The sequence below is a fragment of the Semicossyphus pulcher genome, unplaced genomic scaffold (assembly GCF_022749685.1).
Source record: "Semicossyphus pulcher isolate SPU_LCO1_2020_fin unplaced genomic scaffold, fSemPul1.0.p SCAF_5, whole genome shotgun sequence".
In the NCBI taxonomy this organism is placed as follows: Eukaryota; Metazoa; Chordata; class Actinopteri; order Labriformes; family Labridae; genus Semicossyphus; species Semicossyphus pulcher.
This window is the reverse complement of record NW_027211726.1, coordinates 6,468,275-6,486,586: the sequence shown is the minus strand read 5'-3', so window position 1 is coordinate 6,486,586 and position 18,312 is coordinate 6,468,275. Positions and strand designations below refer to the sequence as shown.

The following is an 18,312-nucleotide window of genomic DNA, read 5'->3' as shown; positions in this document are numbered from 1 at the left end:
TCCAGATTCTTCAGATATAAAGGCAAGTCTGACAATTAAACTAATGTGGGGACGAGAAGAGGTACCATCATCTCTGCTTGAGACTGAGCTGAATCAGTCTAGTTGCATTGTGGGTAACGTAGGCATCTTGTCAAGGTAAAAGAGCATGCTTCTGGTTCTGCTTTTCAGTCAGGCCGACACTGTTACAGAAGTGCAATATTAACTTGTGGAACACTTTAAAGAGGAAGTTGTCGGCATGTCAATGACTGCCATCTAGAGGCAAGGAAGGGAACAGCTCCTGTGGTTACTTCTGCCTCCTGTAGGAACCGAGTCTTACAACTACAGTTTCTTTCTGTGTGTCTATGAGCTCTTAAATGTACAAACTGTTAGACTTCAGTCGACTATAACACAGTTTTTAGCATCTGTTTACTTTAATCTTAGTATGATGTTGTGTCTTATGTCCTCCTGGCTTCTGGAGAATTGTTTTCCATCCGCAGACCGAGCTCTGGGTTGTTTTTATTCCTATAAACCATCTTTGGCTGTGCTAAGCTCACAATGCAGCAACTGTGACCTTTCAAAATAATGTTGGGCGGGAGCCTGTTTCTGTGGAGCATTTGCATGGCAAATGAAATGGCTAAATTCCTGCAAAAGTACGTGCCACAAACACATTAAAAGACGTACAGACGTAAGGATAAAGGATGCAAGGCCAGGCCTTATTAGATCTTGAATGTGTTCTACTTTAATTGGCATGGGTACGCTTCTGTGGATTGTTTTCACATGAGTAAACAGCTCTCTCTTGTGGAGAATCTGCCGTCCTTGAAAAGGGATTTAAAGTCTTTACAGGCTGCTTCAATACAAGGTGCTTTAAGGGGCGCTGGTTTAGCTCAGTGGGTAGAGCAGCTGCCCCATGTACAGAGGCAACAGTCCTCGACGCACTGATCTCAGGTTTGACTCCCGGTCTGCAGATCATGTGGTGCATGTCAACCCCCACTCTTTACTCCCCACTTTTCCTGTCTCTCTGAAGCTGTCATACAAATAAAGGCAAAAGCCAAAAAAAATAATAGTTTCAAAACAAGATAAAAGAGGTAAACAAACATGATTGTTTCAAACATTGTGGCATTTATTATACTGTATAGACGGACAGAAGACATCTTTAGCAGGTTGGCCAGACTCAAACTCAGGATGCTACTCAAATGGCTTTAAGAGGCGAACACGACATGCCTCTGTCCTCAAGATTTGTAGGCCTTTGTAGTGAACAGAAAAGGGGCATTTTGGAACAGAACATGTGAAATATTCACTCAACAGTCAGAGGACCTAGCGGGGACGACAGCGGAGCAACAATGCTGTTAACAGCGACTGTACGATTCTCACTGGACCACGAGAAAGAGAGAGAGAGAGAGAGAGATAGAACGATCACCAACAAACATGAGCAGTAGGCTGAGTTTTTTCCTTTGCAGTATTTACATTTTGAATTGTGAAAAAAGAAACTTATTTACAAAAAAAAAAATGCACAAACTAAGACTGCTTTCATCAACAGGATGAGGGGAATAAGATATAAACAACTCTGTAATAAAAAGTAAAAAGAGGAAAAATAAAAATCAGTGATATTTACATGTGCGATAAGAGAAGGAGAGTGAGGGGGAAAATGGCTTCTGAGATTGGAGAAGAGACAAATCAGACGTGTTTGATTCCTCTTGTTGGCTTGTTTCACACCTTTTCATAGCCACAGGAAGTCTGACAGCTCTGAGCGTGACGCCCGCAGATCGATCGAACACACCGGGTTTGTCTCCTCAGAGCAAAGAAAGCAGAAATGTGCCCGCGGGACTGAGGGAGTAGCAGTTTGAACCCAGGACAGCTGGGCCACAAAGAGAATGAAAAATGCTCTCCACTCTCCTCATATAAAATGAACGTGAGTGTGCCGAGGGTGGTGGAAGTCGAGAAGCATCGAGGCTCGTCGGAGCTCTTGTATTAAAAAAAACAAACATGGCTGCAGTTAAAAACAGCAGGTGGAGGCATGGTACAATAGTATCAAATATACTATCCTACAAACTTTCAAGTGGTCTGTACTGCTCGCTAAAGATCTGTATTGTTGACAGCTCTAATCCCTACAACACTGTTAGACTGCAGGTTGGGAAATGGTCAGACACACACACACACACACACGTTTGTAGTTCTATTCTTGAGAGGATGCCGACTGTGATAATACATTCTCTGACCTATGACCTTTAAATGAGCCTATCTGTGACCAAAAACCTAAAAGCTGTTTTCTCACTCTTGTGGGGTAAAAAGAATCGAATCGGTCCTCACAAAGAGAGAAGCGCACAAACACACCGAACACAAACTTCCTCGCTCGGACTTTATTTTCTACTCTACTCACACGAAGCCTCCCAGCAAACGTCCTTTTATTTATTTTTGCTTCTACAGTTCGCCAAAGAAGCTGCGGCGGCATTTTCAAAGCCCTCGTCACATCCAGCTCTCATCTTAAAAACAAATAAATAAATAAATTCAGAACGTTTAATAAACATTAAACCTTCTTCTTAGCATACTTAAGCTTGTCTGCTGCAGAGCATCAACAGGATGACTAACGTTCAAAAGCATTTTTTCTACACTAACATCGGGACAGGAAGCATTTTTCAACGGTAAAGGGATTTTTTGGGATTATATAGCAACATGTCAGTTTTCTGCATGGGATCAAACAGGTTTTAGAGACACACCTTCGTAATTTCCCGAAGATAAAACTGATTTTCAGCTGGTGGAACTGGCAAAGTGTTTTCACAAGAAAAGGCAACGACAAATTGTAAAGGGGAGCCACCAAGTTTAAATAGGAGCTTAAAAATGAATAATTCATCTTAAAACTATTTCATTATTCTTTTTAAAAGCACCCACACATAACCTCAAAAAAGGTCTGATATCTCTTATCATTAGCGGTGTAATCCTCCCTCATCGTGATGTCATCCTAAACAGCAACATTTAAGTTTATTTTTTCAGATTGAAGACTCAAAATCCATCCAGCCATCCATCATCTATACCGCTTACCCTGTTCAGGCAGCCTATCACAGCTGTCACTGGGCGAGAGGCGGGGTTACACCTGGACTGATCACCAGTCAATCAAAGGGCTGACACATAAAGACACCTCACATTCACACCTACAGGCAATTTTAGAGTCACCAATGAACCTAACGAGCATGTCTTTGGACTGTGGGAGGAAGCCGGAGCACCCGATGGGAACCCACGCATGCACGGGGAGAACATGCAAACTCCACACAGAAAGGCCGCCTACGTCTGACCCGGGACTTTAACCAGGAACCTTCCAGCTGAGAGGGGACAGCGCGAACCACTGCAGCACCGTGCAACCCTGTTTTGTAGACTCAAAATGAAAAACAAAAGTAAATTTAGAACTTTTTTAAAACTAAAATTCCAGAGGGAGTCTCATCCGGAGGAGGACGTATCATTTACTAAGGCGGAGACCTGCCCTGTCTGTCTTTTTTACCTGTTTCCATCCAACTAAAGGGGAAGATTCTCCAAAATTTCAAGCCAGTTCTAGTGGAACACATCGTAACACACGTCACTAAAGTGAAACCAGTGAGGCTGCAAGAAATAAAACACCAAACCCTGATATCTGCTACTTGGTTCTGATGACTTTCTCTCCTCTACCCACCGCTTGAGCAGGTAAATGAACAACACTTGGAGGTCTATCTCCGACACACACATCAGGCAGGACTGGAAAGACATGAGGCTCCCTACATCTGCTCTCTCGCCTGAGTGAAAGAAGTTTGACTTTACCCTGATTTCACTTATTTGGGGTGAGTTCTGGTCGCCCTGTCAGGCAGCGTACAGTTCACTTACAGGGACGCAGGAACACTGAAGAATATAAAAAAATAATCTGAGGTGGAAAAAAATGTCGTGAAATCACATGATTCTCTCGATTAGTCAAATAAATAAAAGACAAATATAAAGAATAAATGCTGATTAAAAAAAGGTTATCTTACAGAGGACCAGCCCCCACTATTGAACCTTCACAAACCACCCGAGCAGCAGCCGAACTCTGAGGGTGTGTAACAATCTCCTGCTGTAGTTTCAACACTGGCAGCGACAGAACTAATGTTTGTTTGTGTTCACTGTACAAAACGGGTCATCTAAGAGGAGAGCAAGCAGCATGGAGGAAAGCGGTACAGTGTGTGTGTGTGTGTGTGTGTGTGTGTGTGTGTGTGTGTGTGTGTGTCTGAGGTAAGGGTGAGGCTGACTGGCAGGCAGGTGAGAAGCTGCTTCAGATGCTGTTAAGAGATCCAGGTACTGAACTGTGTTGAGATGAATCGGAACCGGTACCATCTGCAGGACAGAAGAGGAAACAGGGAATAGAGGTGTAAATAAACATTTAGAGACACAAAGAGCCTGAGAAACAGGTATACTCTGATATTAGAGGGGAAAAGTCAGACAATTACATATCACACTATTCACTTCTATAAAGAGAAAGGGCTTCAGATACGAGAACTATGTTATATTTAGACAAAAAACTGTGAAGGTTATTTGGCATCTTAAAAAAGTATTTTTCTAATGTGCATTTTCAGGGTCTCCAAATATTCAAGGCAACATTTAATACTTGATTTTATAAAGGGTAAAAGCAATTGGCCCCTGAATCAATAGAAGCAATAACATTTGAAATTGGCGCCATAGCTGTGGAGAAAGTTGTACAAACAGCTCGTGGTTTCAGCCATTCTACATTCCTACAACACCCAGCATGCATTGCTCCCCTCCCTCTAAAAGGAACAGCCCAGCGAGAGACGCTGGAGTGAAATACTACCGTTTCTCAGAGCGGTACAGAATCTGAACTACAACGAGAATATACCGTTGGATCGTCTAAAAAGTCTTCAGGTCTGCAGTCTACATTTCTAACCTGACGACTTTGAACGAGACATGACATCGGAGGCGGGCGTCCTAGATTAAGGAAGTCTAGTTTAGCGAGCTCCCTGGCCTCCGTCAGATGACGCATTTTATGTAGTCTGGTGGAGGTTTTCTAGGGCCCATTGGAGAAGCGGATAGCTTCCTTAAAAGGCACAGAGTGAAATTACATTTTCCCCGTAATAGCATGATAGGACTGAAGTTGAAAATCGGCAAACTGGGTCTTAAACAACGGGTTAACAATTCTTATTACACGGCTGTGTTCCGGGGTCTGCTATTTCTCAATAACAGACTGTTGCTATGAAGAACAAACCGTTGCTAGGGATGCGGCTCTAATCACACATCCGGAGGACTAACTGTAATCATATCAATCCGCCAAAAGAAGTCGGGTAAATTTGACTTCGGTCTCTTTACAGACAGAAAAAGGAAAAGAGACGAGAACAGCGGAGAGAAAACAATAAAGAAAAAACTGAAGCTACGACAGAGAGATCGACAGACCTGAAGACGGCACATTAAGTAAAGATTAAACAGAACTCAGCTCGGGATACGCCTGTGTTTAAAGACGGTGAATGGAAAAGAAAATTCTAACAGACTCACTGACAGTGACGAGACAGAAAACCTCCATCAGACGCTGATTCATGTCCTGTTCACTGTGTTTTACTAATGTTTCCATTTAATGTGAGTAAAAAGCTTGGCTCATTTTAAAAAGGCTACAGAGTTAACCGTTGAGTTAACCAGCTCTCGCTGTGAGTGGACTTTTTTTAAACAGAACATTTTAAATTAATAAATATGTGTCAAATTATTGATTTCGTAAGTAAAAAGCCATCCCACGATAACAACCTGCTCACTGTACATGATCTCTTACTTAAATCTGTAGTGAACCTGAGTAAAAGACTCAGTTCTTGAGTATTTTTCTGATGTCATGTCTAATGCTGCCATCTTGTGTCAAACAGCACACATTACTCTGGTTTCAGCAAAGAAGCACCAGACTGGACACATTAAACCATCTTGGTTGCAGAACTTAACATTTCTCTAATGCCAGATGATTCATTGTATTTTGGTCAAAGTTGAAGAACGTAAAGGGATTGAATCATAATGCAAACTCAAGGCAACTTTTAAACAGCCGATGGGAGAGCGAGCATTAAATATTTACTATTAACTATATATTTTGAATCCCAGAATTCCCTGCTTTGACACAATCCATCACCAGGTGAGATCGATAAAACAACACAACAAAATCTTAAAAATGTGTTAAAATGGAATTCATTTAGTATCAAATCTTAACACATATTTTTATGCACCACAAGACCCATATTATAAAATCAACATTAAAACGATAGTAAGATTAACATAAGAGTTTCCCACCGTGGGCGGAAGCAGCTGTGTGAGAGCGAGCGTGAGGAGGGATGAGGGTCGAGTTCAGCTGGGGCTGGATCGACAGCTCTGCAGAGAATCAAACAGAGTTTGTATTTCATGATGAGTCATTTATCAAGAGGACAGTGTCACACAACAATGAGATCATATACACTGCATTAATTGCGCCTCCTTGGAGGCCACAGTGTTGGCCCAAAACAAACCAAGAAACACCAGCTCATTGTATTAAGCAGATGGTGATGAGTCAATCGAGAACACGTTGCACAAAACTGAATCTGACAACCAAATGAGAAGGAGGTTTGACTTCCTCACTAACTTATAAAGAATTAAATATTTAGACAGATACATAAAAAGTGTGCTTGATTCTGTTTGTACCTGTGGGGCTGAAGTTGAAGAGCATGGGCAGGTCTCGGCCGCTGGGCAGTCGCGTGTTGGGCTGGCGCAGCTCGTCGAAGAAGGCGTGCGAACAGGCCTCTAGTGGGGAGAGCCGAGAGGCCGGCGTGTACTCCAGCAGCCGGGAGCAGAGAGCGATGGCTTCTGGAGGGGTGCGAGGTTTAAACACCTGAGGAACAGGAAGAGTTAAGGTCAAGTTTAAAGCTGGTTATGAAACAGACTGAAATTAATTCTGATGACTCTACATGACCTACAAAAGCAAACCAGACCATCAGAGACAAGATTGATTATTTTTATATAGTTATTTTTAAGGCCTGAAACCGCCTGTGGGGGGTAGGTGTCAGACGAAGCGATTCTCTGCACGCTTTAAAGTGAGTGATACATACGATTAAAGAAAGCAGGATGAGATTTTTTGGTAAAAAACACCACTTAATCTGACAATCTCAAAGATTTCAGGTTCATCTCATGGGTGCCCCCTAATGTCGCTTCCCTTTTTAGACTGTTTACCCTCTCTGGCAGACCAACCGCTGCTGGGTGATGGAAAACACGTCACTAACTGGGCGCTGCTTGTGATTTGTGTATTCGAAGACTCACTATGATGTCGGTGGTGGTGGTGGTTTGTTTTATGTTTAACACCGTGCCGTGTATTATCATGCTGTTCCAAAATCGAACACCAGGTGGAGCATCATGTATAGGCATGCATATAGGTAATGCCCCGGTGCAGGTGTGTGTATGCAAAGGCAAACAGTTTTTGACCGGTTCGGTTCAGCTCGCTTTATATTTAAGGGATGGAAACATCGCTGCGATATAACGGACATTGAAATCAGCCTTGATGAACTTAATAAATGGATCACAGACTTGAAAGATGAACAGTGCATGGACATCGATTTATTTTCATCCCAGAACACACATCCTAAACTTGTTCACCCGTCCACAACTCAGTGGCTTATTTAGATATATTGGTTTGTCTAAAAGTCACTACAATGATTATTATTATTATTTCAATAAGCTAATTCTTATTTTTGAGGGGTTAAAAAGGAAAAAAAAAATGTGAATACTGATTTTTGCCATTGATCACCGTGGTAACGATTCAAGCTTCGAAGCGTCGAAGCATTTGGGTCAGTCCTAAGAAAAACATGAATGTAGGACCGATAGGAAGAACCCAAAAAAGGACAGCGCTGTCTCAGTTTAAAGCTAAATAGTTGTAAACTGTTTTAGTAATTATTTATAGCTGCAGGTTAGCATGACTCTGATGTTCCAGGACTGTAAATGGGAACTGCGTGCTTTTTTTGGAGTAGAAACGATGCGCTTTGTAGTAAATACTGAAGAGCCACTTCTGTTGGTTTGACGTAGTTTCGGAGCTCTTTAGGTGTCAGGGTTAACCGACTTTCAGAAGGAGGACACAAAAAGCACTTCAACTTCGCAGATTTAAATAGACTGTGTGGGCAACAACAGGTCTCTTCTGTTGTTCTGGTGTAAGGTATGGCAATTTTTGGAGCAAACGCATTGGGAATAAATGAAGGAATTCAAAACACTTGCAGAAAATGTACAAAATCTGTCTCAAAACATGCATTAAATTGCATTAAAATAGTATTAATAAACTGCTTTTATACATATATGTTTACATTTTCTTTCTCCCTTCATCAGGACTTTGACACATACATTTATTCACTCATTCCCTGCTGGTGTTTGACCTCAGGTATTCTCTTACCTTGGTCCATGGATGAGCTTTGATCTGGGGGAACTTGAATTCTGTGTAGTTTGGGTTCATCTCTCGGATTTGTTCCCTCGTTGGGGTCCCCAGCACCTGAAAGCAGATGTAGGAAGAGTATGAGCAGCTTTCTGCAGACACACAGGTGTGTGGTTAGACTTATACTGCTGTCTTTTATGTTATCAATGCAAAATAATGAACCCCAGAAACACAAACCAACTTAACATCTCCACTGAAAACAGCCCCTTTAGCAGCACAGATACCTGAGAAGCACTCTCACCTTGATAATCTCTACTAGTTGGTCTACTCCACTGTCACCGGGGAATATGGGCTGACCAAGCAGCAACTCAGCCAGCACGCAGCCTGCTGACCAGATGTCAATGTTTGCCGTGTAGTCTGTGGCACCAAAGATGAGCTCGGGGGCGCGATAATACCGGGAGCAGATATACGACACGTTGGGTTCACCGCGGACCAGCTGCTTGGCGCTGCAAAACACAAGAAATCAAACTTAATGATAAAGATGCAGAATGGCTTGACTGGCTAATTCATGCATGACCCTTTGCATGTTATTTGCAATGACACACGAGCTGAATACCCCACTGGAGAATAGATAAAGTTCAGTTTAATTCTCTCTTTTCGACACATATAAACATTTATTTCGCTGTTGATAAATCCTCTGTCTCTGTGTGGGAGAAATCCATCTGTTCCTGCAGCTCACCTGCCAAAGTCACACAGCTTGAGGATGGCAGTTTCTGGGTCAACAAGCAGGTTTTGGGGCTTGATGTCTCTGTGACAAACACCCTGGGAATGGATATAAGCCAGACTGCGAAACAACTGGTACATGTACACCTGAGGACAATAAAATAAACAACAGATGAGATAAGCTCTCCAAACTGTCAAACAAATACACAAACATGGCGATAAAAGAAGACGCTGTAAAGACGCCCTCTTGGTAGGAAAAAGGAGAAGTTTACCTTCACATAAATGATGGGAATGATGCTCTTGGCCTTGTTAAAATGCCTGGCAACCCTGTAGACCGTCTCAGGGACAAAGTCCAGCACCAGGTTGAGATACACTTCATCTTTCTGTACAGCACAGCGCAGAGCAGAGAGAGATCACAGTGTTTAAAATATGTATGACTTCATAAAAGATCCTGTTTTGTGTCGTGTAAAAAAGCAACTTTCATGACTGTTGATCTTTAGGTCAAATCCTGATTTCAGAAATGTAGATTATTCAGAAGAGTTTCTATATTTGTCAGCAAAAAATGCATTGCTTCCTTTTTATTGTTGGGGTTTTTCCTTTAAGCTGCATATGAGTAATCTTATCCTTAATGTGTTGACATCACTTCCTCTGATTTACTGTAATCTCCAGAAACTGTGGTTTGTGAGGTAAGGGTGTGTGATTACAATGACTCAGCTACATTTTGTATGACCACATTAGATTATTCTTCCACTGCTCAGGAGAAGAGAACATGAGCGGTTACCTTCTCGCCACTGGAGTAGAAGAAGTAACGTAGTCTGACGATGTTGCAGTGGTCCAGCTTCCTCATGATCTGTAGTTCTCGATTCTGCAGAAAACACGAGTGCGGATGGGAGATCAAGATCAAGACAGAGAAACCTTTAAAGAGGGGGTATTATGCTGATTCACATTTTAAGACGTATTTATAAAGTTAAACTGTTGGATGTCCAGACTAGACGTGGGTGAAGTTTCAGATCTGTAGGTCAAAGTATGTTGGTGTAATCCCCAGGCTTCTCAGCTCAGTCTGCTGTGAACGCCAGCTTTCACACAGTTTTTTCTACATGCTGCACTTTGTGACGTCACAGCAGGCTTCGGAGAGCTGGCCAATCAGAAGAAAGCTGGCTCGTAGGGGCGGGGTTTCTTAAAGGGACAGAGCTAACTCAGTCGTTTCAGGCAGAGGCTGTATGAGGGCCTGCACAGAGCACCAGTGTGAGAAAAATGTTTTTTTTTAAACTGTAAATTATGCTAAGCTACTCCACAGGTATCACAGAGTGAAATATGAAGCTTGTATCTAGCTTATAGTTTATATCTAGACCTACCATAAAGCCTGCAAGACTGTTGGTGACCCAAGGAAAGGTAACAAGTTTAGATCACACTGGAATAATTAATACAACAGTCCTACCTTGAACCTCTTGTCCTGCAGAACCTTCTTAATGGCCACCATCTCTTGGCTGTCGATGAGGCGAGCTTGGTACACCACACCAAACGACCCATTTCCAATCACCTGCAAGATTGTCACAGAAAAAGAAAGAGTCAGACACTCGACTGAAGAAGTCAATGACAGCACAAGAGGAACCCTGAGGACTGGAATGTTGTTGAAATTGGAAATAACGTCGTCCTTAGAAAGCTTTCAGAGGGACTCTCATAGATCAGAGTAGGTACTGTTCTGCCATGCCAGCTCTGACCATGATGATTTCAAAAATCACCATTATTTGGATCTACACTGAGATCAAAATTATTCATTAATTCTAAGGACAACTTCACTTGCACAAAACCCGAAATACCTCCATACAACCGATGACGAGCCGTTTCCGGGGACCGGTGTTTGGTTTAACGCACGACTCGCTCTCTTCCTGTTCTAGCGTAACAACAAGCAGCGTTCTAAATGTGGCCGAGCGTTAGCAGCCTTCATGACACGTTCGCACAAACACTTCAAAGACGTAACAGATAAGTATATCAACAACAACAAAGAGGCACTCTCGAGGACGGCTGCATATTCTCTTCAAGTTCTATCAGCTGCTGTAACCACGACAACCACAGATGCATTCGGATGAAAGCCGCCAGTTAACGTCGTCACTCGTTGAACCGAGACACCGCTCTCTTACTCTTCCACTCTAGGTTTAGAGAAGGTAGGCGCTCATGACATGACATGACAGCTCCCTCAAAAGTGAAGCGACAACCCAAAAGTAAGCAGTCGCCCATAACTGGATTTGTCAGAAAAATAAATGGCAAAAAACTTCTAGAAAAATGCATGAAAACAAAGATCATTTGAAGATGGTTATATAACAAGTTAATAACCTTTGACTGAGCAGACACTGGAAAGGTGTCAATGTTTCCGATGAGCCAGATTTGTCAGACTATTGACTCTGAGATAAAACATGTGATAAACACTATCACAGAAGTATTCAGCAATCTTGGAAAAGAGACAGAAAGAAGCCACTTCTCTGCTTTAACACCCATCTCTTCCAAAGTAATTTCATCAGCCTGAAACTGACACAATTATGTCACATTTACAGATCAGAGGCAAGGCACGACGGCTTAAAGAAAGTAGGCTATAAAGGCAATACACATAAAAAGCACTTGGCAGAAATATTAAGGAGCTACTGGTATTGATAAACAACGTTATCAGTTTCAGCCAGACAGATTGCAGACCTCTTATACCCCTTTCCCACCTAAATTTAGTGCTGACACAGGTTTGTCAGAGCCGGGAAGACCTGCTTATAGATGCCGATTGTCTCTGTTCCCACTGCCAGTGGATTATTCTCCTGTCTGTCTCTTTTCTGCTGCGTCACTGTCTGACGTCACAAACGCGCCCGCAACAGGGTGAGCAAACAGCGATGTTACGGTGGTTAGGTCTTTATAGTCTATTAATTTATTAAACTAGGTGCGACAAATTGATGATGCTCGAGCGCTGCTTGGACGGAGACGGGAGGAATTTGTAGCGGAGATGACGAGGAGTCGCAGAAGTTACCAATGGATCATCACGCCGGAAAGGGGGCGGAGATTAGCGTGGTTTTGGGTTCCCATCAATACCAATCGGAGCCGAGGAGATAATTACCCGGGACTACTGCAGAGTCATTTGACCCACTAACACCTGCGAACGTATGGCTGGGTGTTTTTTGACTAGTGGGAAAACAGCTTCAGTTACAGTAGCGGCAGATGAGGTTATACAGTTGTACTTCTACATGTAAGGAGAGAGCTTCTCATGATGACGCTGTTCGGTCCCGGTTTCACTCACCTTGATGTCAGTGTATGAGACTTCCTGTGGGCGGTCCGGTCCCTGACCTGGTGTGGCCACAACGGTCGTCACCTTCCCGCTGTCTCCTGGAAAACAAGCAGAAACGGGGTCAACGTGAGGTCAGGGGGAATACAGAGTTATGATTCAGCACATATCACATCCCCTTTATAGACCGCTGAAGTGCGGCTCTACAGTTATGAGTCATAGCAGGTTCCTATAAGTTGCTTAATTATGCTAAAGCTGCTCATTTTAATAAAAGGGATAAAAATGGACTCTGGTGCCTGTGAAGTATTTTTACACAAGAGGTAGTGATGTGAAACAGCTCTACCACTTTACCTACACAACACTGACATTCAGCACAGGATGCTTGCTGCAGCCAGCTTATACGTCCCCGCGCGTTTCTCAGCTGGCCGTGTGAATATTTAGGTTAATGACAGTCAAGTGAATGGATTTCAACTTAACACAGCCTCCAAGGAAGAAGGAAGGAACCGAAGAGTTCATGTGCAAGACACTGTGACTAATTAAACTGGGAATGCACCCAGAAATAGGCCGGCGACTCTCTCTGTCCTGATAAACTGTTAAGTGATAACAGCTCTCCATAGACTGGTTATTTTGTATCGTTTAGTGGTGCTAATGCTCTGCACTAGTCACAAATTGTGTGCACAGAAACTCATGTCAGGTATAAAACCTTGTAGCCTGTAGCTTTGTAGCATTGTACTTACCAGAGAGAGAAAGAAAATGTGTCATGAGGGCTTTCACAAGTTTAAAAAACCTGCCTCAAATGAGGATAAAACACCTTGAGGTGGCTTGGTGTTACGTTTTAAAATTGACTTTACGGTTTATGTGACATCATCTAACGTCATCTCATGTGTGTAACCATCATCTCTTGTGTGTGTGTGTGTTCAAGGCCTTCATTTGTCCGAAGACGTTTCTTAGGCTTTTGCTTTTTGGACAGCTGAAGAGAGACGGGGAATGTGTGGAGTAGAGAGTGGTAAGGACATGCACCAAGTGATCGGCAGACCGGGAGTGGAACCCGCGATCAGAGAGTCTCACATTCTTTTAGTACTACTTTCTGGCCTTTTATTCCTTTACTGATAGTGGATAGTGTTGGAAAAGAGAGTGGGGGATGACAGGGCGCAAAGGGCAGAGGGTGGGAGTCAAACCCAGGGCCGCTGAATTACCCGCTGAGCTAACACGATGCCAGTCTCACATTCTTCAACAATTTTGTTTAACATCTGTGATGTAAAAAAGCATCAGACTTCTACACATTCATGAGAAAGTGATAGTGACTTTCTCAGCTATCTGTTTCCAGGACCCTCATCTACTCGTCTCATTCAATTTAGTGGTTAGTAATTTTTACAGCCTGCATTGTTCTGTGTACAATAATGCAGCTCAAAAAAGATGGTAATGGCTGAATTTTCTGTGGAGAATTAACATCTGCTTGCAGCTGTTGAATCAAAGAAAACACAAATGTACAAATCAGGTCAGTCACGTGTTTCAGACGAGATCAGGTGTGTCCCTAGTTAAAGAAGTAGTCCACATACAATTACTGAAAGGAGGTAAAACAGTTAAAATGTAAGTGCTGAAAAGAGTTAAATGTGTTATGTGCCAGCAGCAGTAAAGAAAATAAAACAGTTGGAGTACATTATAAGACAAAATAAGAGGTTGTTTTGCAAAAGATGAAGACCATAGATCTGAAAGGGTTGGGAGAGTGTTAAAGTGCGTGAACTAAAGGGAGAAGTTTGAGTTAAAAAAGAAAGAGGATAACGAAGCCATGAAAAATCTGGTTCATTTAAGCTTCTACAAATTGACCATTAGGCTACATGATGCATTTCTGAGACTTAAATACTTAAAGAAGCTCCACACATCTGGATCCCTTTATTTATAATCATGTATACTGTAGATATATGACACTTAATAATGGAGCAGCCTTTTGTCATCTCTGTCATTGAGCTGGGTCACTGTCACACTGACCCTGTCCCCATACTTACTGCTTTGTTTACCAAACAACACAATGCACTTATTGATACGGCTCTCTTACAGACACAACTGCATGTCCTGGTGTTACTGTACGTCCATATCACACACACTCTGTGAACTGTCTTCAGCGACTAAAGCGTGTTGGTGGTCATCCAATACTGTATGCAGGCTGGTGATATCTGTTACAGCTGAAACTGCAGAGTGACCGGGTCACTGGGTTCACCCTTTGGACAGGAGTGAACACAAGCTGCAGGTTAAAAGTAGGACAGTTGGTTAAAGGATACGTTTACACCAACTGTCCATGTTGCTCCTCTTACATCGTTTCTTGCTGATGTGTCGGTACAAGCGAAGATACGAGGGCTGTTTTCATTCATTTTTTACCTTCCCCGAGGTGAACAATCCATCAAAATAAAACATGATGAACAACTGAGGCTGTGTCAGTGTGTCTGTTGTATCATTGTTTCATTGTGTCGGTGTTTTCATATCAGCGTTGCACTTTGTCACACACCGCTTCCTGCCATTCAGCTCACATTCACAGAAGGAAACTCAAGTCTCCGGCAGGAAATAATCCCATAAAACATGCAATAAATCAAACTTTGTCACATCCATATATATTTAAACGGTGTTTTTAAACTCCAACGACAATATGAAATGTGAATTGAAAAACTTTTTCCATTAAAGCATAAACCAGCAGCTTCTCTATGCTTTCCTTTATACACAAAAAACCCACTGTACTCACATGAACCCCAAATCTTAAAGCAATGTAGCTTCAAGTGCATTAAGTTTACCTGATTAATATGCAGTTTAATGCAGCAGTGTTTCAGAAATCTAACCAGGCCATCTACTCTATGGGGAGAGCCTCTGGTGTGAGTGTGAGGTTTCTATCAAGTATCTGTTGTTTTACAGTCATTGTGCTCATGTGACAGGACCACAAAAAAATTCAATACAACATCCCAGGTTATCATGGTTATGTTGTTCAGTCAACAGAAAGCTGGTTTACATAAAATTTACATGAAGTAATCGTGGCCAGAAACAGCCTTGTGTTACAACCGCTCCTGTGCTGCTCACATGATTTCCTTTATCACAACTAACTGTGTGGTAAGAGGTAGCTATTATTCACCACACTGTTAAAGAGAAAATCGACCCAGAAAATCTGTGTGTAAATGTTATTTAGAGGTCAACTGAATTTGTGTATAAAGCTACAGACGATGATGATGTCACCACAGACAAATCCTGGAGATGCTCCACTGACAGTGAATAATGGAACAAGTGCTCGGACACTGTCACAGCAGCCATTGTAATTACACTGGGATGTGGAAAAGTGTTCTGATTTAAAACCCTATTTCCTAATCCCCTTGATTATGCTCTCCTAGTTGTAATATGTCAAAAACTCTATTTGTGGATCAACTCCAAAAGAGTTATCTCATGACATCATCAGGTCTATAGTTGATATGCTATGTTCTAGGAATCTGATACCCTTGTAGAAAAAAATGGCAACTATTTTTTGATATTAAATCAGTGGGAGATTTTCTACATCAGTAAAACATGCCATCACATTGTAATTGTTCGATACGCCTCACTACAGAAGACTGCCTTCTCTTTATTTGCTCTTTATCACAAACAAGTCTGGGCTTGTCTGTTTCTCCTTGGGACATTTGCAACAGCTGCTTTGAAGTGTCAAATACTTTATATCTACTGTGTCTGTCCATTGCTACCTGCTAAGCATGCACTGGTAAAACACTGAAATAGTATACTGGTTAAATACCAACTCCATTAGCTGGATTGGGCACCTCAAGTATTATAGGGCATATACTGGGCAGATCAATTTGATCTGTTTGCGTGTGCATAATATTTCATGTGTCTGCAGGATGCCATGCGGCTGGAGCTACCCTGCCTGCATGGAGGGAAAATATTAACCTTCTTGTTTATGTCGACACTTTGTAGAAGACAAAAGACAACTACATCTGCAAATTTAAAGTTTGATCCCCAAAGTTTCTGGATGGACTATAAGTGCCAAGATACTACACTCTGGGGCAAAAAACACTGGACTGCTAGTATGAGGGGTAATTCATTCAAGCGAGAGTACTTAGAGTCATCAAATATTTTCCACTGTTGTTCGTAATGACAGAACACTGGTTGGTATGGCAACACAACATCCTTAATGCTCCATGTCCAAGTTTAATTTCCCCAGTAATTTAAAATGTCAAATCATATCATTCTCTCCCAGAAATATCGGGCTAACTGGGTTAATCCGGCCTCTTCAAATAGCCTCCAGGACTCCCAAACCTGGCAACATTTCCATCAGTCATCCAAAAGAGAATCTTTACCAGCTGAAGGCAACATTAGGGCTTTTAAGGGCCTCTGGCAGTGCTGCTCTGCTGCTGCTGAGGGAGAGCAAAGGGTCACAGTGCTTTGAACTGGAGATGACCCCCCCCCATTCGGCCTCTAATATCAAAGTCACACACCGCTGCCTGCTAATGGATGATAAGGTTTGGATTAACACACACATACACACATATCTGCTTACACCCGTCACTACGTTGATAAGGGTGCATGCGATAACTCCATCTCAGACTGAGGAAACATACTCCTTGGCATCCCTGCAGACAGCCGGCTCGTGTGCTGGACGTGCATCACTTGCATCCTCCAGGCGTCGGCCACCTGCTGCTAAGCCTTTGCCCCACAGGTGACCTTGGTGAAAGGCAACTTTCCGTCCTGACCCCTTCCAGACGAGCCAGACTGATAGCTGATGCCGCACTCTCAACAACACCCCTAAAAAGAACCGTGAATGCAGCACTCAAGCTTAGGTATTTGGGTCCTGCTTGACCACAAAGAACAACAGAGCCCGTTTTACTGCTCACTCCCGTTGACCACAGTTAAATCAAATAGATCATCATCTTGTAAATAACATCAATAAATCACATTATTCATATATTTGTCTGACGTTACACTGGGTTAAAGATATGACCAGCCAGCTGATATTTTGACATCAGTTGAGCTGAATTCATCCATCGGCCGGACTGGGAACAAGTAACATACAAAACAAGTGGCTAACGTTAGCTAGCTAGCGAGTTAGCATGATAGCAAGTTAGTTAGCACTACACCGGAGCAATAATCACTTCCCTTTTGGTTGTGACACATAACATTGGCAGGTATAGAGGTAAAAGCACACCTTTTAATGTATTGGATAGATAGACTCCGACAAAGAGCTGGCAGCTAATTAGAACTTACTGGCTAGCTTGAGGTTCGAGCATCCCGACGAGCTGCTGCCGGAGGCCTGCGGGACCCCGGACTTTCCTGTGCTGCTCCCCACGGCAGCGGCTGATCCGGTGGACGCAGCGGCGGTTCCTGGAACACCTGGCGGCTCAGCAAACGAGCTGGTCCTGGGCCGCCCGCTGCCGCTCATATCTCTGTGCAGGGGTCAGGGTTGTTGTTTCACTATTTTCAGCCAACTGACTATTATTTATGAAGACCCGGCAGCGAATAATCGTGGAAAGACACACCGAGAAATAGCGCTCCCGTTGCCGCCGGCTGTCTGGGCTGGTAGCTGTTGCTAGACACCTAGAAACAGACCGCTCGCAATGCCACCTGGGAGATGAAGTTCGAGGGATTTGTTGCTCAGGTTGGCTGCTCAGGATTCCACAAATCAAAACAACTACAAATTTAGAATGACTTAACGGTAGCTGTAGGCCGCACAATTAGCAGAAGTAATAGTGTATATTACCATAAAAAATTACAGGTCTAATATTCTAGAATTTCTATTAAAATCACCTAAAAATTACTGAATTTTTCCCGCTGGTGGCAAGTTGCCCAACACCTAATTCTAATAATACACAGACTATTTTTTACATTACAAATTTGTTATGCTGGACCATAAAGCAATGTTTTGACATCTTCTGATTAGTCTATGAAAATATAATCTTAGTAACAATTTCAATATCAGTGAAAAAAAGAATGAAAATACTTTTAAAAAAATACTATGATTGACATATTGGAGATT

At 42.5% G+C, this 18,312-nt stretch overlaps 1 protein-coding gene across 1 annotated transcript; it reads right to left on the bottom strand.

Moving 5' to 3' along the window:
* Window positions 1–321: 321 nt before the first annotated feature.
* gsk3aa (glycogen synthase kinase 3 alpha a) lies at window positions 322–17,838 on the bottom strand. The gene is made up of 11 exons (XM_069681567.1): window positions 17,544–17,838; window positions 12,333–12,418; window positions 10,497–10,598; window positions 9,840–9,923; window positions 9,331–9,441; window positions 9,075–9,205; window positions 8,637–8,841; window positions 8,357–8,452; window positions 6,628–6,814; window positions 6,244–6,321; window positions 322–4,308 (listed from the first exon to the last, which is right to left on the bottom strand). The coding sequence occupies exons 1-11, from the start codon at window positions 17,716–17,718 to the stop codon at window positions 4,247–4,249; spliced, it is 1,317 nt and encodes a 438-aa protein (XP_069537668.1). The 5' UTR covers window positions 17,719–17,838; the 3' UTR covers window positions 322–4,246.
* Window positions 17,839–18,312: the final 474 nt, after the last annotated feature.